This window comes from Vicia villosa, linkage group LG6 (assembly GCF_029867415.1).
Source record: "Vicia villosa cultivar HV-30 ecotype Madison, WI linkage group LG6, Vvil1.0, whole genome shotgun sequence".
Classification (NCBI taxonomy): domain Eukaryota; kingdom Viridiplantae; phylum Streptophyta; class Magnoliopsida; order Fabales; family Fabaceae; genus Vicia; species Vicia villosa.
In genome coordinates, this window is record NC_081185.1 from 132,312,896 (window position 1) to 132,339,345 (window position 26,450).

General features: G+C 35.5%; 2 protein-coding genes across 2 annotated transcripts; both read right to left on the minus strand.

Moving 5' to 3' along the window:
• Positions 1 to 901: 901 nt before the first annotated feature.
• LOC131610034 (ABC transporter C family member 5-like) lies at positions 902 to 7,760 on the minus strand. Its single transcript, XM_058881894.1, has 12 exons — positions 7,606 to 7,760; positions 5,234 to 7,500; positions 4,545 to 4,865; positions 4,381 to 4,467; positions 3,564 to 4,259; positions 3,325 to 3,489; positions 2,946 to 3,240; positions 2,576 to 2,790; positions 2,154 to 2,459; positions 1,947 to 2,010; positions 1,576 to 1,815; positions 902 to 1,458 (listed from the first exon to the last, which is right to left on the minus strand). The coding sequence occupies exons 2-12, from the start codon at positions 7,355 to 7,357 to the stop codon at positions 1,346 to 1,348; spliced, it is 4,626 nt and encodes a 1,541-aa protein (XP_058737877.1). The 5' UTR covers positions 7,358 to 7,500; positions 7,606 to 7,760; the 3' UTR covers positions 902 to 1,345.
• Positions 7,761 to 14,922: 7,162 nt separating this feature from the next.
• LOC131612418 (tyrosine decarboxylase 2-like) lies at positions 14,923 to 19,515 on the minus strand. Its single transcript, XM_058884209.1, has 13 exons — positions 19,391 to 19,515; positions 19,166 to 19,310; positions 19,020 to 19,092; positions 18,703 to 18,933; positions 18,395 to 18,558; positions 17,873 to 18,013; positions 17,268 to 17,327; positions 16,896 to 17,060; positions 16,727 to 16,783; positions 16,575 to 16,639; positions 16,154 to 16,277; positions 15,829 to 15,966; positions 14,923 to 15,735 (listed from the first exon to the last, which is right to left on the minus strand). Coding segments are annotated over exons 1-13 (1,488 nt in total). The 5' UTR covers positions 19,393 to 19,515; the 3' UTR covers positions 14,923 to 15,612.
• Between the last annotated feature and the right edge of the window lie 6,935 nt (positions 19,516 to 26,450).

Consider the following 26,450-nt stretch of genomic DNA (forward strand, 5'->3'; position numbering starts at 1 on the left):
CTTGTCGATGTCCTACATACAAGACATCACAGGCAATACATAAATCATTGTCTTTACTCTTTATGTGCATGGAATACTCAATCTAACTTTTAAGACCCTTGTGTTACTGCCTTTTCTGCTTGCAATCACTATATATACAGCAATGCTGACACTTAAGCATGCCTTTTTACGTACCACTGTCTGTATCTGTGATTTACCTCAATAAATATGAGTAATTGCTTACAAGAGAGGCTTCATGTGATTACCCTACAACTGACTCCATAATGAATACTACCCATTCTTAGACCCTATCACTGTGGGAGCTGAATAGCACTGGCTGCATTAAATCTACTTACTGATAGGCCATGCACTCATATTTACTAGATCCATTAAGCTCTGGCTGCCTTAAATCTATTTACTGATAGGCCATACACTCATATTTACTAGATCCTGCCATGCATCCTTATGAGCATGGCCTACAATTAATAACTATGATTTTGGTTAGGTCAATAAGCCTATACCACTATATCCACACTTTTCCCCTTCCAATCATCCCTACCAGAGCCAAAATCGTCTTTGAGGACATGCAAGACGGATTATCACAAGGACCAAAATCCGTCACAATTAAACTGTGACCTCATTAAATATTTGCCAAGGTTAAAAGTGGTTAAATAGGGCCGCAATATATTTTGCCACAGTTGAATCGTGACTAGCCTCCAAAAGCTTAAGCCGACTTGATCCCAACCACTTAAACCATTCATGTGGCAGAAGAAAATTTGTGTTGCATTATATTGCAAGGAATTCTTCACTACCGAATGAAGATACTGTACACAGTAGTTAATTACACTTGATAAGAAAATTAAATAATTCTACAGAGAATAAAAGATAACCAATCTAATTTTTCTTTTGGAGGTGAGGGATCTGATATTGAAATGACTTGATTCTGAACTTTTTCTCTACAAGAAATTAAGTAATACACAGGAAAGTTTAAACCCTACACTTTTCTAACTAGGCAAAATCCTACTGCCTCATTCTACAAACTACTTTATTCCACTAATTGAAACAAATTCAGACGCCTGTACTTGCTTTCCTGTAATCACTGATTGTGTGTTACAAAGCATGCTAACCATGCACGAATTCCTCGAATCCGTTCTAAGGGAAAAATCAAACTAGTTTTCTTCCACTAGATGCTTGATTCTCTTTCGCTTCTTTTATTCTCTTTCAATTTTGGTCTATGCATGCGCCGAATGCATCAGAGTATAGCATGCAAGGGAGGCATCACCTGTTGTTTTGACTTCTGAACTGTCTTCAAGCTCTCGCCACTGCCCAGTACTGACTATGAAAGTTTCTAGACATTTTATCTGATCTAAAATTCTGGTATACCACTCGACCGTGATGAATACTCAGACACCAACTTTAGAAACATGGATGACTTATCCTCTAATAGTCGTAAAGGAGTGTCGAATTCAGCAACTCTACCTGCAATTGCATCACAAATTATCCTCATAAACCTAAATTAATTAATAAACGATAATGCAAATCCAGTGGATAAAAATAACAGACAGAAGAATAAGATACAACTGTTACTATACACACCATCACTGAGCACCAGAACTTGATCGCTGTCAATGACAGTAGGGATACGATGTGCAATGGTGAGCACGGTGCAGGCTTTGAACTCTGTTCGAATAATCTTCTGGATAAGATTATCAGTGGCAGTGTCGACGGATGCTGTTGCTTCATCAAGTACAAGTATTTTTGACTGCTTCAATAGAGCTCGGCCGAGAGAAACAAGTTGCCGCTGTCCTACACTCCAATTGTCTCCATTTTCTATAACTGCGGATTTCAAAATATATCTTAAGATAGCTATTTGTGGCTACAAGTACAAACACTTGTCTTTTTTCCTTTTAATTGGTGGGAAAAGAAACATGGTGTGTATTTTGCGAATGAAATTTATGGCTACCTACCTGGTGTATCAAGCTTTTGTCCTTTCTCACGGATGATCTGTCCAAGTTGAGACTTATCTAGTGCCTGTAAAGAATTAAAACCGGAAATTACAGTGACTGCATATCTTATATACCCAAATATCCATAATTTTCAAAAATAAATTATTGGTCTATTTTCATATGCTGTGATGCTTATATACAAGGATGCAAAACATACGTAATACTAACCTCCCAAATGTCTTTATCTGAGTGCTCCTCAAGAGGATCAAGATTTCCTCGAATGGTCCCTTCAAACAAGGTTGGATCCTGTGGTATGATACTGAGATGACTTCGGAGGTCATGAAGACCGATCTCTAAAATATTGATGTTGTCTATGTGGATACTTCCGTCTGCTGGTTCAATCAGTCGAAACAATGCTTGAATTAACGTAGATTTGCCACTGCCGGTGCGTCCAACTATTCCTATATTCTTCCCACCAGGAAATGTGCATGATACTCCATGAAGTACCAAAGGAAGATTTTCTTTGTAACGGACCTTAAGGAGAAACAGATTTAGGTAGTAAAATGGAGGATCAGCATCATTAGAAAGAACCAGTTGAACTAGAGTAATCATAATGACAATATTTTAACAAATGTAACATGGGTAGGTACCTTCAAATCAATTATTTCAATTGTCCCATTTTCAGGCCATAAGGATGGAGGGCGGGAATCTTCAATAACTGCCGGTGCTTCACTAGGAATTTGGCTGTATTGATAAATTCTTTCAATTGATATAATTTTGTTTTCAAGTTTGCAAAAGCTAAGTATCCAACGGGATAACCGCGCATTTAAATTCAGACCATATGTCACAGCAAGTCCAGCCATGCCTATACAGATAAGCAATAGTGATAAGCAACAGAGTAAGTAGACGGAACAAGTTATTAGAACATAATTTGATACTACATAACTTAATCCTTAAGGTTTAGGTATATCACTAGTGAAAGTAAGTAGATGGATCAAGTTATTAGAACTATGTGCTTACTAGGGTCAATACTTCCATGGGGAAAGCTAACAAGCAATAGCATGCAGAAAGAAAATACACAGGTGGACAGGAGTTCCATACGCAGGCAGAGCCACTCAATAGCAGCAAGACTGTAGAAGAAAGGTCGTGCAAAACAATCAAGAAGATAAAGGTTCCGCTTCATGAACCTTTTTTCTTGTCCGAAACCCCTGATTGTGGATGCTCCAGCAATCGATTCACCAAAAAGATTTATAATTGGTGATTTCTGGATGCTTACAATACGCACCAATTCCCTAGAGGAAGCCATGTAGTATTTCTGCAACGGAATCGGTTGATGGTTAGAAAAATTCACTCAAGTCTTTTTAGAAAGCAGTTTGAAAGATTTTAAGCTGGAAAATACCTGCATCCATAAACAAGCAATGGCCATTGGGATGACTAAGAGCAAAACTTGCCATGTAACTTCTGTCATTACACCAACAATACCAATAAGCTGTATTGTTGTAGCAGCAAACCCACCGAGTCTAAAAGGGATGTCAAGATCCACAACACTCTGATCAACAGAAACCTGGAGAGATACAGATAAAGTGTTACAATTCTCTACACCATACAAGGAAAAATACGCAAAAGAAATAAAATTACCCGGTTCAAGATCCTTCCAGCGGGTGTAGAATCAAAGAAATACATTGGTGCATGGAAAACACATCTAAGCATCTTCAAAAATAGCTTCTGTGCAGCTCCGAGACCAAACGTAGCGACTAGAACAGCCCTAACAAATATAAACAATGAACTGCCAAAAGCGAGGGCCATGTAAACAAGAAGAAGATTCATGGGAGTTACTTTGGGCTTGTCTCCTTCTGTTTGAGGGTTAGCCCACGCCATCCACCAATTACTAGCAATCTGAAGGAACTGAAATAATGCTTGTGCAATGATTATGAGTGGAATCAATGCACCTTTATATGCCGCTGCCATGTATGAAAGATACACCTTCATGCTAACTCTACCTCTAACCCTCTCCTCTTCCTGTACAAGCTGTTTTTTTCTCGATCTTTTAGCTTTCTTCTTCTCCTTAGTTGTTTGTTGATCGGAAGACGATGGTCCCTCTTGCATTTCCTTTGTCAAACTGTCAACATCATTCACAGAACAAATGGATTTCTTACTTGTCATAACAGATTCCTCTAATGATAAATGTTCCTCTGAATCTTCAGATGAGTGATTAGGGATATCCATAGCCTCTATAGCTTCATGGTGAGCTGAAACTAGAGCTTTAAAATCTGTTCCTGCTTTTAAGAGATCGTCATACTTTCCAGCCTGTATGATGCTACCTTCCCTGAGAACCTTCAAAAGTGGAAAGATAAATTTAGAAACCCTACATTACTTTCGAAATCAAAACTTTGTTAAGTGAAATATCAAACTAAAATGCATGAATGTGCAGAAAAAAAATACGACACAGCCATACCAGTATCAGATCAGCAGCAGGAAGAAATTCAACTTGATGGGTCACAAAAATGACTGTTTTATTTTCCAGTGCCGACAATATATATTCCTGCAGTTCCATATCTAAATCAAGCGAATCCATTTCAGTTAAACATTAACATAAACTCTGTGCTAAGGAAAACTAACCCTAAACAACTCTGATCCAGTGTGTGCATCAACTGCACTGAAGGGATCGTCAAGGAGATAAACATCAGCATCTTGGTATAGTGCCCGGGCAAGCTGCACCCGCTGCTTCTGACCCCCGCTCAGGTTTATGCCTCTATCACCAATAATTGTCTGATCTCCATGCGAGAAAAGTTCTAGATCCTTTTTCAGTGAACAAGCATGAAGAACATTCTTGTACTTTGCTTTGTCTTTTATACTTCCAAAGAGTATATTTTCTTCTATAGTTCCTGATTGTATCCATGCTGATTGGGAGACATATGCAGCAGAACCACACACACTGACCTGCAAAACAATCCAATGTATTTTGTAAAAACTTTTACAAACTGATAGACTAAGGGCCTGTTTATAGCATAAGCGCTTATCATATAAGTGTTTATACATAAGTTGTTTCTATAACAAAAGATAAAATAAAGTCAAATTGTTATCATGTAAGCTATAAGCTCTCTTCATAAGCTAACCTGGAGAGCTTATGGAAATAAGCTGAAAACAGCTTATAGACATGTCATAAGTTGTTTTTATATGCTCTCCCAAAAGTATTTATGCTAGAAGATAACATCAACTAAGTCAATCCAAACAGCCCCTAAAATGCAAATAAACAAATATAAAAATAACATATAGAAAGAATTGAAAGCTTAAGTAAACAAACATACTTCACCAGAAATCTTAGGAATCTCCCCAAGGATGCAAGAAAGAAAACTTGATTTCCCTGAACCAACCGTACCACAAACAGCCACGCGCATCCCTTTTTCAACTTTCATATTTATCTCTGAAAGCGTAGGCCTGCAAGATGAAGAAGGGTCCCAAGAGAATTCACTGTCCTTGATTTCTATGGCAATGTTAGAAACACCCCGTGGCAAGACAATAGTTGCATCTTCCTGCAATTCTTCCTCCAGCAGAAAACAAGTTAGTCGATCAATAGAAACTTTTGTCTGAGCCATTGTAGATACCAAGTCTGGAAAATTCCTCAAAGGTTCTTGGAGGATCCTAAAAGTAGCTAGAGCCGAAAGTACACCGCCTGCTGTTAGCTGACCGCCCAACATTATGCAAGTAGCAAAAGTGACGGCAGAAACAAATATAGGTGAGCTCCAGAACATGAAAGTTATGAAAGCCTGAGAATATAGGGCTTTCCTAAGCCACTTGAACTCTACACCACGCATCTCCTCCAATCTTATTCGATATCTCTCCTCCCATGCCTGCAGCTTGAGAATCCTCATGTTCCTTAAGCACTCGGATGTTTTTCTCATTCTTTCATCCTTGGCAGCCATTAATTTGTCTTGATAGTCTTCTTGGATCCGAGCCACAGGGATAGTGACTGCAATGGAAATGATTGTGGCAACAAGTGTTGCAATGGAAGCAATTCCGACATTCTTATACAAGATTGCAAGGGCGAGAACAATCTGCAGAGGAAGCATCCACATGTCATGAAGATACCAAGCATAGTCCCCTACCCTCTGAACATCAATAGCCATGTAATTAACAATCTCGCCACTTGTGTGACTTTGCCTGGCAATACTCGATAATTTAAGCCCCTTCTGATATACCATCGCAGTTAATGCGGACCTAACATGCATCCCTAAGATATCCACTCCTAGATACCATTGTCTCGTTGCAAAGGTTTCCACAAGCTTTGCAACAAAGAAAATCCCTGCAAGGACATACCCCTCGTGAGGGTAAGTCTCTATTCCACTCAAGTAATCAACAAAGTAACTTATCATGTATGGACCTACATACGAGACAAGAGTAGTGACACCAGCAAAAATGGCATTAACAGCCGCCTCCTTCCAGAACGATTTGAGAAGTGCCCAAGCTAATGAAGGCGGAGTCGCTGAGTTCTCAGCCTTCAATTTCTCCCAATTAGATTTCAAAATCTTAAAATTTGTTTTGGCTTTATCTTTAGGCGCAACAAGAGGAATGTCCTTAAGCTCAAGCGGTCTCTTTGCACCAATGGAAAGAATCGGGTCAAGCCAAGACAGAGTAGCCAAACTGTAAAGTCCAGCATCATTATAAGGAGTAACCTTAACGCAACCCGGTTCTTCGTCTTCTTCTTCATCAATAAGTAACGGCTGTTGATTCTCCGCATTTCTACAAACTTGTATACCAGAAACACCCCTAACTGCTACAAAACACAGAAAGGCAAGAGCAGGGGTAGCAGCAAAATTCGCCAAAACATGAGAGACCACGTACTTCGAACTATCCAACCAAAACCCTCTCCCATCAACATATAAACCACACAAACAAACAACAAACAATACAAACCAAGAAACCCTCAGCAAAATCGGAAACTTCTGAGAAACCCTGTATTTGCAATGCAAAACACTAAAGCTCAACACAATCCAAACCAAGCCCTGAACAAACGGCGCCGAAAGAAGAGACAAATCCACAACCACAAACTCATCCTTAATCAAAGAAACAGCATCAAACCCCAAAACAAAAACTTGCACCAACAGAACATAAAAACAAGACAACACAGACAACTTAAACCATGTCCCAATCCTAACCTCAAAAGTTTCTCCAACAACACTACCACGAATTAAACCACCATTGCCAACAACAACAGTACTATTATTAATACTATTATTATCCTTATAAAACCAAACTCTCCCACCAAAACATAAAAAAATCTGCCGCAAAAGAAACAAAACAAGAACAACCAAATTAGTACATATTGCCACAAGTTCCAAAACTGGCAATCCAAGGATCTCAGTCAAAAGGGTATTTTTCCTCCATGATCCTGAAGAAGAAAGCCATGTGACCAAAGTTTCATCAAAACCCATGACGAAAATGATGATTCAGAACAAGAACACTGAGGTGATGAGTCGGTGTGAAGATGAAGTGAGAGAGAGAAACCGAGTGGTGATGATGATGATGTCATCAAATGCAAAGAATGAAGAACATTTTCTCCATGTGGAGTTTGATTCTGTGTGACACATTGCACGTTAAAACAAAGGTTTTTCATTCATAATAATCATAATCATCACATAATCAAAATCAGAATTTGACAAGAACAGAACAAAATACTAACCTGTATTTTTCTTCTTAGATCATGTGAGTACTTGATAAAATTCTCTACTTTTGACACCAAATGGAACAGAATCAAGATAATGGTGACACAAATTAAGTAGGGTAAGTATTGAGAATTTAACAATTCTTTATATAGAATTGTAAAACTATATTATAATAATAAAATTAACTGAGATTTTAAATTGCGGATGCAGATGTGATCAGTAGATCAATAAAATGTAAATGATACAGTGTTTATCAGAGCCGCAACACAACTGTAAAGAAATCTAAACTTCACAGTTGTGTAGTGGAAATGGAAATAAATCAAAATAATTGATGTCGCAACTTAAATAAACTGAATTTTAGAAACCCTAAAATGAGAAAAATGATATGATTGAGAGTTTATCTTTTTATTTCCTTTTTAATTTTTTTAATTAGTTAAATCCACATTAAACTTTAATAACATTGGTTTGCCTATTCAACAATCAAACTCGTGTTTAATATTATTCTGTCATGATTTTAAAGAACTCCAAAAGATAATTTATGTGTAAATATGAAAATTCACTTGTGAAAATCTCCAAAATTGGGGCCAGTCAAATATTAGGACAATTTTTAAACTCTATATACTCTTAGTTTTTTATTGTGCCATGTGAAAATTAAGAAGAATTTCTTTTTAAAAAATCAATTATTTTAAATAAATTTTCCTTTGTTATTTAATAGAATAATATTTTTCTAATAAGTTTTTAGTATAGTTATAGTATGTAAAGAGGCTTCATTTATTTACCATATAATGTATAGATAGACACATTTATTTATGTGTGTAACATAAATTTGAATTTGTTTATTCATTCTGTTAAAGTTTCTGCTAGAACACAGACACTATTAAATGTTGATTCATGTATATATATCTTATAGCATAATGTTGAATTATAAAACTCCATGTGTACGTATAAGTGATGAGATAATGATATTAATTTTATTATGGACTATGGTCCACAAATAATAAATATGTTGTATTATAAGTGGACTTGTCTATTTTAATGCTTTATCATAAAGATATAAAGCATCTAATACTAAAATTTTTAGGCACTATAGTTTTCATGAAAATGAGAGGTTGTTTTGTTTTCTACACTTTACAGTGTGTCTTTGTAGGTATATTAATATATAGTGGAAGATGAATCATCATGTAAAGTTATGAGGAGTGTGAATGTGATGCCATTTTTCCATAATCATATAATTACATGGTTGATTAAGATTTGTGACTCTTCCAAACATGTTTGTTAAATTAGAGCATTCACAAACGTGGCAATGAGATATTAAATTTATGATTAAGAAACTAAACTACCCCACTTTATCTTAGAGTTTGGATGTTATTAATTAGATTATAAAAACATAAGTTAGGAGTTCAAATAAAAATAATATGAGAGAAATAATTAGAATATTAGATGGGAAAGTTGCTTTAAAAATGAAAAGAAAGTTTGGTATTTGTCGATAATAAAAAAGGAAGTTTTGATTTGAGAGATCTCTGCATGTGCTAGTTAGTTAGATATTTTTTGGGTAATGTTTGGGAAAGTAAATTTTATATTAAATTATATTCTAGTTAGAAGTATATTTCGTAATACGTGTAATTAATATTTAGGCAGAATATTTAGTGGAAACGATATTAAATCCTAAACTAGCATATATTGTTGCCAGAAAAAAACTACTAATTTTGTAATACTTGTGATTAATATATGAGCAGAATATTTAGTGCAAACAATATTAAATCCTAAACTAATAATTTGGTTGCCGGAAAAAACTACTAATTGGCAGAATATTTGAGCAGAATATTTAGTGAAAAGATAATTTATTTATAATATATTAAATTCAATAAATCAGATTATATTAGTTTGCCTCAACCAAAGAATTTACAAGGCAGGTAGAAAAAGTTTATCTCAAACCCATATTAATTAGAGATTCAGTTATCATTATAAATATTTATTTTATTTCCCGATTAAAATTCTCTACTCTTGTTTAACCAAAAACACCTAATTAAAATCTTTGAAAGGTTGAACTCCAACCCTCCTTCATTCTTTATTTTCCGATTAAAATTCTCTACTCTTGTTTAACCAAAAACACCTAATTAAAATCTTTGAAAGTTTGAACTCCAACCCTCCTTCATTCTTTATTTTTTCATACGGCTCAATCTCGATAAAAAAATTCTTTTTATATTAAATTAAATTGAACCATAAGACATTGATAGCCTCACGACTTTCCAGCCTACAATAAATTGGTCAAACTCAAGTGATTCGTTGAAGGTGAGTTAGTTTGAAAAACTATTTTACTAGTTGGGATCAAAGATCTTAAATTGTCTAAATGGTCGCCAAATTAAGAACATCCCTTCATGATTAGGCAAACCTATGATAGAGGACTGACCCTATCATCTTGTAACTCCGGAGAGTGAAGAGTTTGGTAGAAACATCAATGGAAAATATAAAAAATTATTATCCTTACCATGTAGAAGAGTATTCGAAATCAAAATAAAAAATTCCATTAATGGTTTAAAAGGGTGGTAGCCACAAAGGTCGACTACTTATCCAATTCATGAGATTGTAAAAAAAATTGCAAAGGCTTTCCAAAATACATAATGTTAGTTGTAGGTTACGAGGTTTACCCCAATTCATTTTTAGAAGAGCTTTGAAAAGCCAATTATGGAATCCCAAGTGTCAGTGTTGTGTCGATGACACTATTATATGTCTAAGACAATAGTGGAACAATTGACACAAGATCAACATTGCTGCAATGCAACATTGATTCTCCATCAAGAATAGGCGACTTGCCTCTTGGGTAGCACAGTTGAACATCTCCACATCATGAAGTAAATGACTCTTCTTGTCATGAAAAAGAAATGCATATAATCGATTAGCTCAAAATAGGAGACCTTTTTCTACATGAACAATAGAGAGTGAAAATGCCTTAGTAGCATGTTTGTCTTGTTTCCTAGAAGCATGAGCCTTCCATGTTCTTTTTGGAGCAATAGAGCATGTTTGATGTCATCTACTTCATTAAGGTCCACATACGTAGGAATATGAGGATCTAAGGTTAGGAAGTAATTTTAAATAGGAATGCTTGGAAAGAGAGTAAACTCTACAATAACAATGTTGTTTTTTTTTTCAAATATATTGTATGAAGGATGAAGAAGACTCTGTTGTGCTAAAGACATACATATATAAATGAAGGGATAAATAACAATTTTAACAAAATTTTTATAAATATTTATAGGACAGAACATCCAGTAATTAGGAAAAATAATTAATTGGGGCAGCTATGGATTTATAAGCTCCAATGAGTGAGGTGGAATGATAAGGATCATAAAGACATTCAAGAGTCTATTATTCGAGCAAGAGATTGTAATGATTAGTCATCTTCAACACAATATGACTTTGTTCATGTGCAAAACATTATTGCCTACATCACATCATCTTATATTATATCTTTAGGTTGATTGATAATGCAACACAAAGAACATTTGTTTATACCTAAAAATAATTAAAGTGTCATCGCTACCAGCTGAGACATAGTTAGGCGATTACAAACACAATTGAATTTAAGCTAACTGAAGGTGAAAAGAAACAAAAAAATGGGGGTTGGAAGTGGGTTTCTAGAATGAAACTTTTTCGATCACCCAAACAATACAAAAATAATAATAATAATATAAAAGAACACAAGTATTTTTATTCTGGTTCCCCTTTAACTAGGTTAGTCCAGTCCACCCGCCAAGGTGAATTCGCCTTCTCAATAAAGTCTTAATACACTAATCAACACTTTGATTACAAATTCAATGACACACATCCAAAGACTTCTCAAGGATCCTTACTATGTCCTAGTCCCTCGAGAAAATTAAACACAAGGTTAAGATTACAAGATTGTGTTTAAGATGCTTCTAAGTAAGCTGATACACACAATTTAATACAAAATGAAACTTTCTAACAAAGAATGGAAGATATAAAATTTGAGAAACAACAAATGTTTTCTTCTTTTTGTAGTTTCTTAGTGTTTAATTCACAATATTTCTCTTTTCTTCTTCATATTGTGCTTCTCTTTCTCTCTTGTTCTCATAATTTTTCCATACTTTAAATTCCTCTTTATATAGATGATGAATAGATCCGTTGTAGGGTAAAGTTGGAAATTCTTTAATATCACAGCTTGCATGAAGACGTTCATTGTACCATAGTAGAGTGGCGCTTGAAGTAATAGTGGATGGATATTTTGGTAACGTGATGGTGCAATAGTACCGTCGTTTTTCCTGATATTGTGGGTAGTGGAAAGGATATTTGCTTTGTACTATTGTACTATTTCCTCAATATTTTCATTTTAGAAGTTATCTTCTTGAATCAGATGCTTAAAATATAAGTTGATGAAGCTTTATTAGAGATCAGAGTCTATCTTCTGAACATGATAAGAATGAGAATTCAGAGTCTTTAGAGTTCAGAGTCCTGAGACTTCTCATGCTTGAATTATCAGAATCATTCTGGATGAATACTTGCAGACGCGTTGACTTAATAATCCAGATGCATGACTACTTTTAGCATACGCCTTTGTATTCTTTGTTTGGTTCAGAGTTTGTTTGATGTTCAGAATTTAGAGTTTGCCTGTTCAGAGTCCAGAACTTCATTAGCCCAGAGTCTATAACTTACTAGTCCTGAGTTTTGAGTCTGCTAATCGAAATATGCTCACTTAACAAAATTGTTAGAGTATAAAATTTTTCTCTATACATTGTACTTTGTTATCATCAAAACTCAAGGATATTTACAGAACCAAACTTGTTCCATCAATTTCTCCCTTTTTGATGATGACAAAACTATGTATTTTAATGAACAATTTTTACTTGGATAACATATATTAAAACTTCAGAGTTAGGTTTGTAAGCTCCCCCTGAGTTTTATACTCTTCAAAATTATTCTTAGTTTCTTCATAGTGAGGTTTGTAAGCCCCCCTGAGTATGAGACTAGGATAATTTTGAAAAACTAGAATTTTCACATGGTTATCACAACATTCATGAGCTTGGTCAAATTTCACATAATAATAATAGCATGTTTGAGAATTATAGAAGCATGCTTGAGAATTTATATCAAAATCATTGTGTTTCTCCCCTTTGTCATCAATAAAAGAATAGGATAGAAATGTGAAATTTCATTTGATTGAAAAGGATAGAGATAGTTTTAACAAAAAAAACATAATAAATACCAAAAAAAATAACTAAGGGTTTTGGGCTGGAGGTGGTAATCTGTCGAGAATGGCTGCAAGCATGTCTTGAATATTGGAGTTGATTTCATTTTGATGAGCCAATTGATTCTTATCTCCTCATTCTCTTTCTCCAATTCATTAAAAGTATTCAAGATATCAGCATTTTTAAAAGAATTTCTACCAGAAGAAGAGCTGAACTCATTATTAGATTCCTTAAATACAGGTGTAGGAAGAAGTAGAATTGGATCTGGTGTAGGAATATCTAAAATCTTGCATCTTGTTTCAACTTCAGCACGGGCTTTTTCAAGTTACAGAAGAGGGGTTATTGCTTTGCAGAACTTTTCTAAGAATTTCTCCAGAACCACTCTATAGGAGAACTCCTTACAGAATTTGGTGTAATAAGTTACCTACTTTTGTGTAATGATCCCATAATGCATTACTCTCAGCAGGATCAACACCCTTAGCGATTGTCTACCTCATAAAGCATAGACGTTTAAAAACTTTAAATTCTATATCAATTAAAACTTCATCAAGGGATAGTTTGGGAGGAGCATTCTCATAAATGTTAGTTTTGAGAAAGTCTTGGTCATTTAAGGGTTCTAGAGGTTTAGTTGCATCTTGAATATTTTTTCCGTGATATCTTTCTTCTTCATGTGATTGTCCTCATAAGCAAGTAACGATCCTTGAAGTTACTCTATTGTCATAGCCTCCAAATCTTTTGTTTCCTCGATTGTCACACGATATACTCAAATACGAGGTCTAATGAGCGGAGTATATTTTCCATAATTCTCACATCTTCTAACTTTTCATCATTTCTTTAGTTGATTTGAAATAATAACTCTTAAAAATATTCGAAAATAGACTTTTGGCTCTATTATATGTAAGGATCCAAACTCATCCTTAAAGTATGGAGACACGCCCTCTTTATTTTGTTTTCACCTTTGCAAGATGTTTGGAGCTTCTCCCACGCCCCCTTCACAGATGTTGCATTTGAGCTCAAACTCATCTTCATCAAATGTCTAGTAGATAAGAAAAAGAGCTTATCTCTCTCTCTCTCTCTCTCTCTCTCTCTCTCTCTCTCTCTCTCTCTCTCTCTCTCTCTCTCTCTCTCTCTCTCTCTCTCTCATCCTTCAAAATATCCTTTTGTGCTTGAGTTAAGAAATCCTCATCTCGTAATTCCTTATACCTTTTCTCAACAACCTCCCCAACATCATGTGCTCCAAGAAGAGCCTTTATTTTGATACACCAATTATCATAAGTACTTTCTTTGAGAAGTGAAACTCAGAAGGATGTTGCTTCATTGCTCGCCATGAGCCCATGACCATAGAGGAGCTCTTATCAAAACCTAAGCTCTGATGCCACTTTATTGAAAAATGAAAACGCTATAGTGAAATTTTATGGGGGAACTGGGATGGGAGACTATTTGAGAGAATGCTAATTTCTATTGTTTGAGCGAATATTTTACAAGATAGTTTACTTGCTTCTAGTTGCTTGATTTACAAGTGATAAAATTTCCCCTATTTATATGCTATAAGAGAAATTTCTACATACACCTATAGACTATTCTAGACATTTCGAGAGAGAGAGAGAAAGAGAATTCTACACACCTCTCGCTTCTATTTACATTTATTATTGTGACTCCATTAATCTAATCTACACTTCTCTAAAATTTTCTTTAACCTATACCACTAAATCTAAAATTTTCTTTAACCTATACCACTATATCAAAATGGGCCTACGTCTTTATTAGTCCATTGGGTCAAAACAAGTTTATAATTAAACAGGAACGAGTGTAAATTAAGAGATTTTCAAAGAAAATTTCAATAGAAAAGGTTGAAACACGTGACTCATAAATGTTTGAAAAGAAGTTACAGCATTGGTAAAGGCAAAAAGGCATGACTAAAGACTTGAATAACTTTTGAGTTGAAGTGCAGTTTTAAGTTCCTCAACTTTAGCATTGAGGACTTGGGGTGTCAAGACCTCAAGTCTAGATTGAAAAAAATAGATGCACCCCTAACTCATCCAGTAAATCCTCAATAATGGCATATAGGAAATTGATCCTTAACTCTGGCTTGATTCAATCTCTTAAAACTCACATACATGCGCCAAGAGCCATCATTTTTCCTAACCAACATTGTAAGGGAAGCAAAAGGACAATATGTGCTGAATAAAAATAAAAAAATACATGTAGCGTCTTAAATTGAAGGCCTCAATACCTTCCTTAAGAGGGATTGTGTGATCTAAACCTGCCTTAGATGGAGGCAACTGATGTGGCTTAGCAAAGATTTCATCACAGTCCTCAATCATTGTAAAAACCACTAAATAAATAAAACTTTCATTTCATCACTCTAACTCTTTAGATCTTAACATATTCTATAGATCTCAGTCTCACTAGCATTACTCCAGTACTTTCAAATAGTTGCAAGGACCAAGCACAGAATATCTATGAATTCTCAAGTCTAAGAAGCAATATAACATATTTTAACACAAAAGAAACGGCTCTATTGACTATTTAAAATCAAATAATCAATATTTACAAATTTGGTGGAGTATGTTTATTCACTTTATTGTCATTGGCAATGATGAATCAATATCTGGACCGGGAGCTCAAAATTGATTAACGTGAGTTCGTAATCAATTTAATGTTCCTAGACAATCTTCTAATCAATTAACAATGCCTATATGATTGATCAACTGCCACCATATTGTACACGTTCCACAAATAAGTAAAGGAGCACGTCTGCCTTTGAGCACCAAGGATGGCTCGAAATGAAATAGTGGATGTCTCGAGAGCAGATTCATCCTATAAACTCTCTAATAGAGCAGTAGCTTTTTCTTGCAAAATCTGCCACGCAGCTTTGACATGCCTCATTTCTGTCAACGGCGCTCCTACTGCAAAACGTAGAACATACTCACCTGATAGAGCCTGCGCATATTGTTTATCATCAACAGGGAAGAACATATTACATGTAACATAGGTACTAAAGAAAACAAAACCCTGAAGATAATTTATGCATACCGTGTGTGTTATGAAAACACTTCCTGTTGAGTTTACTAAGTCGAGTAGATCATGGTTCAGTTTATTGCCATTATCTTCAGAGTTCGGGGGAGGCAAAAGCCGAAAACAGACTAAAGAGAATGTTCGAGGCGCAACGACCTGTGTATGTAAATTTGTTGCAAATGTTTCTTAAGACATATAGAGAATCAAATACAGTAGTTAAGATATGAATTATTTGGAAATGCATGTTTTGTCTTCAAAACAAATAATGTAGAGCACAACTCTAATACCAGGTTGCAGTTTTTCATATGACGCATAATGGAATTTGCCTTAGAGTGATGAATACCTTGAATCTGGAGTCTTGAACAACAAGCTCCTCAAAATAAGCTGCCATTGCAATATGGCTTCTTATGTGAGTTTGCAGGCCTTCCAATCCATAGAGTCGCAACACCATCCAAAGTTTTAATGATCTGGATCCCAGTGTAGGTTAAACGGCAAGATTACATTACAAATCATGGTCACGTCAAAATGGATTGAGAGTTCCAATGCACGAATAATGCTAATATACTTATGAGCAGATGCTGAAATGTATTAAAATTCCCAAACAACATCGACCAAGCATTTTCCAACTAAGTGTGGTTGGCTAAATGAATTTAAAAACCCTCTCTACAAAAATAATTCAAGTTGCCGGAAGGAGAGATATTTTTACACCACATACAAACATGTATATCTGTTAATATCCAAAGGAAAGGTTTCAAAAGACTCACCTAAAGCGACGCCCAAGAGGAATTTGCCAGTCTTTGTAATCTATAACCATGTTACCTTCAGAGGCCTGAAAGTTCAATACCATAAATTAGACAAGGACTTATGATCAAGATTTTCCTCAATATATTGACAAGCATGAAAAGATAAAACCTACCTTATTTTTCAGAAATTCGGGATTTGTAGACAGCGACTGAATCAGAGCACTCCTCTCCTGTACCAACATATCATCAATTTTACTTATTTTCATTCTTGTTTATAAAGAAAAGTGGAAATATTTCAAATAAAATTTTAGAAGGGACATTGAGAAAGATTGTTATGGATACCTTAACCCAAAGTAGGGAACAATCAAAGTTAGTAAGGAACCATTTATGTGCATTCATGTTAAATGAATCAGCTTCTTCAACCCCATCAATGAAGTGGCGGTATTCTGGACATATACAAGCACTTCCAGCATAAGCAGCATCCACATGAAACCAAATGTTGTTGGGCTGCCAATAAGACACCCATAACCAAGTGTTATCAGATTATATCTCTCTCCGAGATGCACTCAAAACACTTATCAATTTTATATTAGTAATTTCATAGGCAATCTTGCAAAAGCTTAACTGTTAGATTTGAACTTTGGCTTTAGTATCTTCACTACAATGCATCATTTATTATATTAGCAACATTATCAAGTAAATCAAATACATTACCCTAGTGACTTTCGCCAATGCAGGTAGAGGATCAACAGCTGTTGATGAAGTAGTACCAACCTGCATGCATAAATAGTGTATGCAGTCAATGCGAAAACCTAATAGCTGAAACAACTTGATGTGAATAATAAGATACATCTCCATTCGTTAACAAGAAATACAGAATGAATATTAGTACCGATCATAAAGTCTAGGTTGGTAAAGTTTCTCATGTTTATCATCCATTTATTCAATCTTCAGATTTAATATCTACTTTACATAAAAACCATCATGCAAAATATTCAACAAAAAATCTCCTTGCATGACCAATTTCAGATTTAGAAAAGTATAGTTTCATGAGACTAAGGTTGTTATTGGAATGAAACATGTGTACCAGCAACAAACAATAAAGAACAGAGCTCTTATAACAGCACCAAAGAAGGATATATTATCCATTGACTCAATGACTGGATAAGCTGATCACTTTCTAATTTGCATACCCGACATACTAGTAAGATAAAGCAATGCGCGCGCATACACACACAGAAACAAAGCTGGACAATTAAGTATGTAATGCATGGCAGGGCAATTTATTACAAACTAATATAAGAAGACTTTAATCTTACGTTAGCACATAAGAAAAAGGGTATAAGACCACTGGCAATGTCATTTGAAATTGCTTCAGAAAGTACATCAGGGGAAAGCGCAAAGTTTGTGGAAGAATCAGTTTTAAGCAACCTACAAAGCTCTGGATCAATTCCTCCTATCTGCCAATGAAAAGCAAAAGATCATTAATTTATAAATTAATCAGTAAAATGATTTATTTTATAGTAATGCAACCTTAAAAGATGCAACCAAGCAACACAAAGAAATACTACATCTTTTCCAAAGTTCAAGGTTCAAATCTAAGACTAATCCCATGAGTATAAGATAGCTTGTTTACCACGTGTCATTTTAATGGGAATATCCAAGAGACCTTGACACCACATATCTATCAAAAATCTTATAGGCAATGGGAGTATGGGTCACCTCCGTTACATCTCAACATTTCCTCCATTTCTAGTTGATGTGGGACTTAACCACTCACTTGAATTCCAACAATAGATCAGAAGAGAAGACATTTTCAATTGAAGTGTAACTAACCATACCTGGCAGGCTTTTTGTAAAGCGGAGTGTGTTTGGTCAGATGCATATGTTACAAGCTTAGGAAGGGCACTCCTTCCAACTGTCCGAAGGATCTTGTCACGGGCAGCCAACAATACAACTAGCACAGCTTCACTTGCTGTTCCTTGTATAACTCCACCCCCTTGCCCTACAATACAGTCACATCCATGACTCACAGGTTTACATTATATATCATATAATCCAAATTCATTCAAGGTGCGGTCTAGTGAAATCTCAAGCAAGATTTTGCAACCTCATCAAAACTCATAGAAATAGCCACACAATTCCTTACCACTTGAAAAGAAATCATGAGGCAGAAGGAGAGCCTTGGCGAGCCAGTCGAGAACAATGGTCTCGAGTTCAGTTGCAGCAGGAGAACTTATCCAGCTAAACCCCACAATGTTGAGACCAGCACTAAGCATCTCTCCTAAAAAACCAGCAATACTACTATTGGAAGGAAAATACGCAAAATAATTAGGGCTTTGCCAATGTGTGACCCCTGGTAGTATCTTCTCCTGTACATCTACAACAACAAACAGAAAACACTTTCAGAGTATCATCTTAAAAAAAGCATGAAAAACAATAACACAAAAAGTAAAGTAACTAAACCATTCAAAACATGTTGCAATGATTCAGGGCATGTAGGAGCAGAATCTGGTAGAAGCTTTCCAAGATAACCTGGCTGCAATGAGATGAAAACAGGTTATTAATATTATTGAGAAATATGAATGAATTAGATGAAATGAAAAGGTAACCTGAACTTGGCTGAGAACTGGGAGATTTTCGATGGTTTTGTAGTAATCAGCAATGAAGTCAACCATTTTGTGAGCTTGCTCTCTCAATTGCTCAGCGTCCATTGGCTTCAAATTCGAACCACTTCTTTCTTGTTGTTGTTGTTCCCTGTGTGTGAAATTTCAAACATGAATCACATTGAATGAATGAATGTAAGAGAGATAGTAATGAGTTTGATTGATACTTACATTTGTTGTTGGTAACGAAGAATTGGAAAGTAACAATGGCGAATTCTGTTGTGTTGTGCTACTTTTCACTGTAGGCAGATGAGAAGAGAAGAGAAATAACACACAAGTCACTCACACACAGCCACTAGAATCCGTTTCAAAGTTATATAAAGGTATTAATTAATAATAATTAAATATTAAAAAATACAATAAAAATTATAAAATAATATTCTTACTAAACTAAATTTAAATTTATTGATTAGTTTTTGTATATTTTCTACTATCTTTCTTTTTGACATGAAGACTAGGGGTGACATAGGACCGCACGCAAAAAATAAAAAGTCGGGTAAGTTTGTCAAGTGAAATTGAGCTTAGAAATCTAGCGTGTGAAATTGAAGTTTTTAACTTCGAGAATTTAACAAGTTACTCTAAGATTTGAATTGGCACCCCCCACTATTTTCAGAATGCAAAAAATTCCCTTGATAAAAAAAAAATAAAATGTCGAACGGAATTTTCGGTAGGAGTTTTAAAATATCTGGTACGCATGAAATTTTTAAAAATTTACCGTAAATTGCAATTTGATCCAGAAATTTTAAAATGTGCAGTTTCATACCGAAAATTTAGTATAAATTGAAAATTTCTTTAGTGTATGTATCAAGGAATTTTTAAAGATTAGGATTTTGCCGACAATTTTGTAGGGATGTGATTGCACTAGCGATTTTGTATGGTCCAAAATGAAACCAAAGTTGTATAAATATGGTCCTCTGTTATTTAGAGAAACATCTCAAAATGCATCTTCCTCAATTTTTAAAGAAGACAAAAGTGTATTTTAACGGAGACAGTCCTCCTGTTGAGTTTAAGCTTTCAGATGGCGCCACATCTCTTGCCAACTTGACAAACAAGTTGAATATATTGCTGCCTGATAACAATAACAGAAGGGTGAGAAAGATCGAGTTGTGTGAAGATTGGATTGATACTAATGACAGGGTGAAATACAACCTTATTGAGTTGAAGACCGATGAGGATGTGACAATCATGTGGAAATTATTAACTAAGGGGTCGATCGAGTTTGATGCAAAGATTTTAAGAATTGTCGACGACATAATCAAGGTGTTGAAACGTCTCGAATCATCTAGTAATGTATAGGTTTTCATGTTTCGTTATTTTTAATTTATTTTTCATAATATTTTAAGTTATGTTCATCATTGAAACATGTAATCGACAAAATATTATGCAATAAAAAGTAATGTGCTAAGTAATTTGAGTCACGAAAGTATACATATAATACAACTATCAAATGAAATAACTAAATAGACCCCACAAGGCTATGTGTCTTACCGAGATAATCTTGTAAGACCTTACCATCTAGGTTTACCAAACCCATGAGATTATCCACAATAATTACTATCAAGGTGAAGCGCTCCTGGTCATATTTGCTTGGTGGAGGAGATGGTGGGGGCACATCATTGGCATGTACCTCATCCTGTGAAATCCCAACATCGGAAGGCCCTATAGTAGGTGGTATGATGCGAGGTGTGATATAGTGAGATACCACTCCAAGTAACCATCCTCACATTGCGAAGGGTGCTAAACCCTCACCGCACTAGCCTTAATGGCATGGGCAGAGCTGATAATCTTACTTTAAAACTATATGTGAATGACCCTATTTGGAGCCTCTAGAACAGGTCGAGGGATGCCCTGGACATAACCATATTGTCGCAGACACCTCTCAGCCAAGTGTCTAGCCACCAAGGTCTTCCACATCATATGACCTGAATATAAGGAAGACTCGTCAAACTCACGGTGGGCCCGATGAGATGTGTATGGTGTCCAAATGACATCATATACTGTCAGAGTATCAAGCATCCTCCAGTACTCTGTAACACCATCATGATGAGCTTGTGAGGCCTTCCATATCCTTGCCTATGAAGCACCCGCTGGAGCATGTTGCACTCTCCTATCACAGATGTTGGGGAAATGCTCGTATTTTCAGCACTGTAGAAATAAAAATTAATTAATGTCACAAACAACATGTAATATCCCATATTGATTTAAGCATGTTTATAAATATCTTAGAAGTTGCTTAAAAGAATTAATGAAATTGGTTGGAATGGAATGGAAGTGGTTAGAAACTAACTAAGTGGCAAACCTGTAAATACCACTTTGTTGAAGGGTATAATAGACATTAATCATTGATTGCATGGACTTAAGGTTGTTTGATAGAGGCAATACCCTTCCGAATAAGAATTTGGGGAGTGAGAAGCTTGGAAGCAAAGAAGGAGAAAGAAGAACTCTTGAGCAAAAATCAATTTTCGTACTCCAAGAACAGCTCCCACATAACAAGTCATAACTTTTTACTCGTAACTCCGAATTAAAAAATTCTTAAAGTTATGGAATCTACAGGAAATTCCCTTCAATTTGATAAATTATTTTGTTTCAATAAGTTCTTATTTGAAGGAGAAAAATGAGTTTGAAGTTTGGAGATTCTTGCTGAATATGGGTATACAAGAGCTACGGATTTGATGGTGTTGAAGATGAAGTTTTGGCTATGATGGGAACTCAATGGCAGCATGGATTCCATGTTAACCTCCATTTAAGAAAAGTGAGTTTCATTAGTTAGATACTTGGGTAGAAATGAGATTAATGGCATGATTAATGGGTTAGTGAGATAATGCTTGCTATGTGTCAATGTTTGAATTATGTGGAACTCTTGTCATTGCATGCTTGAATTAATTGATGAAAATGTGTTCTAATGATGCCTAAGTTTGTTGTTCGGATTATTAGTACATGTTGGATTTTGACTTATGATGTTGGGGCTTACATGTTGGGATAAAGGTTTGAGTGAATTGATGACAAAATCCTCTTTAAGCATGAATGAATGGAATTGTAGGTGTGGTAACTGAAATCATATGCTATTTTGGTGTTGTTATGATGATGAATTGTCTATGCTATGATAGGGGACTTAGAATATGGATTAAGATGTGTTAGAACTGATTTTATGCAGAAAATATGTCATTTTTTACTCCGGTTCAGTGGGCAATCGATTGTATGGGTCAAGCAATCGATTGCACTGTGAAAAATTGACATTTTGTGCATTCTGTTCAGTGAGCAATCGATTGCACATGACAATAAATTACCCCTTTATTGTTTCGATCATAACTTGAGTTACGTAACTCGGAATTAGGTGTCGTCGAAAGCGTTGGAAAGGTCTTTCAATGCTCTTTAATATTATGCTTAAATATAATGCCTTTAGTTCATTTATGGAATATGGTAAGTGAATTCCTAATTGTATGATATGGTCACTTATGCTACTTGTTTGTATGTATGCAAAGGAAGTGCATTATATTGGAAATGCATTATATGATAAATGCTATGATGTGATTAAATGGTGTTTGCTTCTCATTCGTTTCGGTTGAACGTTCGGAGATGGTTGTTGGTTTGTGACTTGATGCTATGTGTGATAATGATCACTTATGTTCCGTTGTTCCGGTTGAACATTCGGATGTGGTTTTAGACGTATGCTTGAATCTGAGTAGGCCTAGCTACTAGGTGGTAAATCACATATGACTGTTATTATACCATTGTAACGTGCTTGTAAGGGCATGTACGGTGTTCCCACTTGGATTACTCGTCGGCGTTCTCGCTATGGCATACACACCTGAGCTACCAAAGGCGATGTGCAAGTGCGGGTCTATAGGGTGTTTCCCACTTGGTTCCTCATCGGTATGCTTGGTATGGTGAGTAATTAATGCCATGTAGGTAATATTACTTCGGTTGTTCACCTCTATTGGTGCCAAGTAGGCAATATCACTAGGCTTTCGCCCGACGGGCTTGTGTAGTCAAGAAGGTGTGTTGCGTTTGGATTACTCACCTACATGGGATGATTGACAAGGTAGTGACATTGTGTAGGCAAGTTCACTACGGTAACTTGTCATAGATGAGATTTTGTAGCCAAGTAAGCGTAAATCACTTTTGACTCATCTGATTCATGAGGCGGTGAGCATTTGCAAGTCTTTTGACAATTAGGCACTCGCGACTCACTGAGGGTGTGATGGTGTAGCCTACGTAGAGGCATAAACGTGCTCTTGGATTCCTCGTACACGGGTACGAGTCTGCATACTTGCTTGTGTTTGACTGTGTACCAGTTTGTTTGTGTTTGCTGTCTCATTGGTTAGATATGGGACTACCAATGGTGATGATACCCCATATGTGTATTTGTACCCGACCGTGAGGTGAACACCGGATCCACGGTGGATCCGTTTGTTGCATGCATCTTGTAGAACCGAGTGAACCCACGAGATAGGGGAACTCACTGAGATTTAGTAACCTCATTCCAATCCTCTTATTTTCCAGGAACAGGTTAGAAGTAGAAGAATTGCTAGATGATCCTTTTTGAAGACGGTGGACGAGCAGACGGCAGAATAACTTAATTAGACGATGTCTTTTCGCTATGCAGTATTATGGACAAGTGTATTGTATACATTTTATACAGAAAGTTCATTTGTATACGATTGTATTTCCTTGTCTTTTCCACTTATGTATGTTTCTTGTACCAATTTTTAGCATCATTACATATTATTTTTAGACGTATATGTACGGGGTGTTACACAACAATTGAATAAAAATAATTAAGAAATGCTCGTATAACTGGAATAAACTTAAATAACCAGTAAGTTGTCTGGTCTTAAAGACAGTCGCAACCCCAAGTGTCGTATAAAACATGGTCGACGCAACTACTCCCTAATCCCAATATTGAGCATTTAGGTTACTAAACAGCGTCAAGTATCAAACATCAATATAAACATGAGACTTATCTGTAAAGTTAGTGCATGGCATCGGATGTAGCATATACGCTCTAGCGACATTCTCATTATCTATGTGCCTTAACAAGCTCATAGTGCCTGTCCCGAAACCAAGACATTTGAGGTGAGCTCCTCGATTAGCATCAAAATTTGCTAGCATGACTGGCTCAAGGACTTGCAAATCCTCTATAACCTGATGCAATACAGTTGTATGGTTCATGACAGGAGCAGTAGAGAATCTACCAACGATGGGGAGATGAAACAAGGAGACATCATCAAAAATGATAGTCAGTTCCCTAAAACAGAAAATGTTTCCTTATACCATAATAAATAATTTGCAATTAAAAATCAAACATATATGCTTCTCTCTGCCATACTCTGTATGCGACATGGTCAACATACTTTGTGAGAGCAGATCGTTCACTGGGTCCTCCCGGGAAGGCTCCACAAGTGTGAATAGACGCCTCTGTAGAAGCTAGAGTCGTAGCATTTATATCACTAGGAGTATCATCATCAACCTGATCATTATGTATGGGAGCCTCCTCAGCAACAGGCACCTCCTCGTCAACCTCCTCAACAACTAGAACCTCATCAACAGCATGTACCTCCATAGCAGAAGGTACCTCCACAAAACTCTACCCGCTATACGTCAGGGTGCGCGAAACTGAAATGCGCCTGCTCAGCGATTTGTTTCTTATGGAAACCAATCAGAGCAACTCGTCTAGCTCGTAGCTAGGAAGAATTTGCCTCAGCAACCCTGACTTGGGTTGCTGCTCTTTCGGTCAACTTGCCTCCTATGCACACGTTCTTTCCCCTGGTCCTCACTGAAAATGGAAAAAGGTAAATAAATTAGAGTAAGAAGATTGTACCAGAAATTTTGAAATTTCCAGAATATTTAAAAAATATTTGAACTACCGGAAATATCAAAATTTCCAGTAACGTAACCTAAATGAATTCTAGATATTTTGAAATTGCTGGTAAATTATGTCAAAATTTTCACAGTTTCTGGTAAATTCTCTTGGGAATTCTGAAATTTCCGGATAAATATTCCGACAATTTCCATATTTCTGGTATGTAACGAATTTTTTTTGAAGAATATCCGGTATTAACTTGAAATTTTTGATATAGCCTAGGAGAATTTCTGGTATGCACTTGAAATTTCCAGTATCGCTTGGGATATTTGAAATTTGCTCTTCATGTGAGTGAATTTTGAAAAAGTTAAAAACTTGAATTTGGGTTATTCTGATCTTTTTCCTTTCAAGTTGGGGATGATAAGTTAAATTCTCCAAGTTGAATATATCAACCCCCACATAATGGTTGCTATAACTTTTATGGCCGTATAAGTTTTTTTTGAATTTTTTTTTGTATTTATTGGAATTTTCAAATAAATACTATAATTTTTCAAAATATCTAAAAAAAATTATCAAATTTTTTGAAAAAACCTATAGTTCGTATTCGACGAAAAAATATTTTTTTAACACTACCGAAAATTTAGGGTAAACTACAACACTTTACAAATTTTTCAATAAACTACAACACTTTTCAAAAAATTTGATAGTGTTAAAAAAAATTTAAAAAGATTTATATCGGCAATTTAAGAATGAACTACCAAAAATTTGGTATGTTATTGGAAAATTTGAATACTCTATCAGAAATTTCGTTCCTGCTATTCCTTTAAATTTATTCATGAGCAATTTAGAAATTAAGCAAAGTTGAGGTTTTAGATTTAATTATTGGGATGACAAGTTAAAACTGCTCTACTAAAGTGACTGGTTAGCGGGCGACAAGCTTGACCGCCAATTTTTTTCTTTATTTTTTAATAAATTAATAAAATTTTCTCTCTGATTTATGATTTGTTTGGAATTGAAATTACTCTTCTAAATAGTCAGTTCTCCACATTTATGATCCAAATTATTTTCAATTTTGATAAAACTTTTTTTTTTTGGCTTATGTTCAAAGAATCTATGCAAATCAAATGGGAATTCACTTTCCTTAAATGATGTCCGAAGTTTGACTAGACAATGCTAATAATTTACAAATATCTAGCTGCATATTGATCTTGGGCCACATGTGAAGATATGGTGTTAAATTTGTAATGTTAAATCTTCCTAAAGTATAAGTATTTTTTTGACTTAAGATAATGGACAATATTGGCAACGCAGTCGGGACCTTGAAAGTTGGTGGCTGCTCACTAGTGATCTAGGGGGTGAAAATTTGAGTATGGAGGATGTGCTCTCAAGGTCTCAAATTTAAATTTTACTAGGTATAAATTATCTATT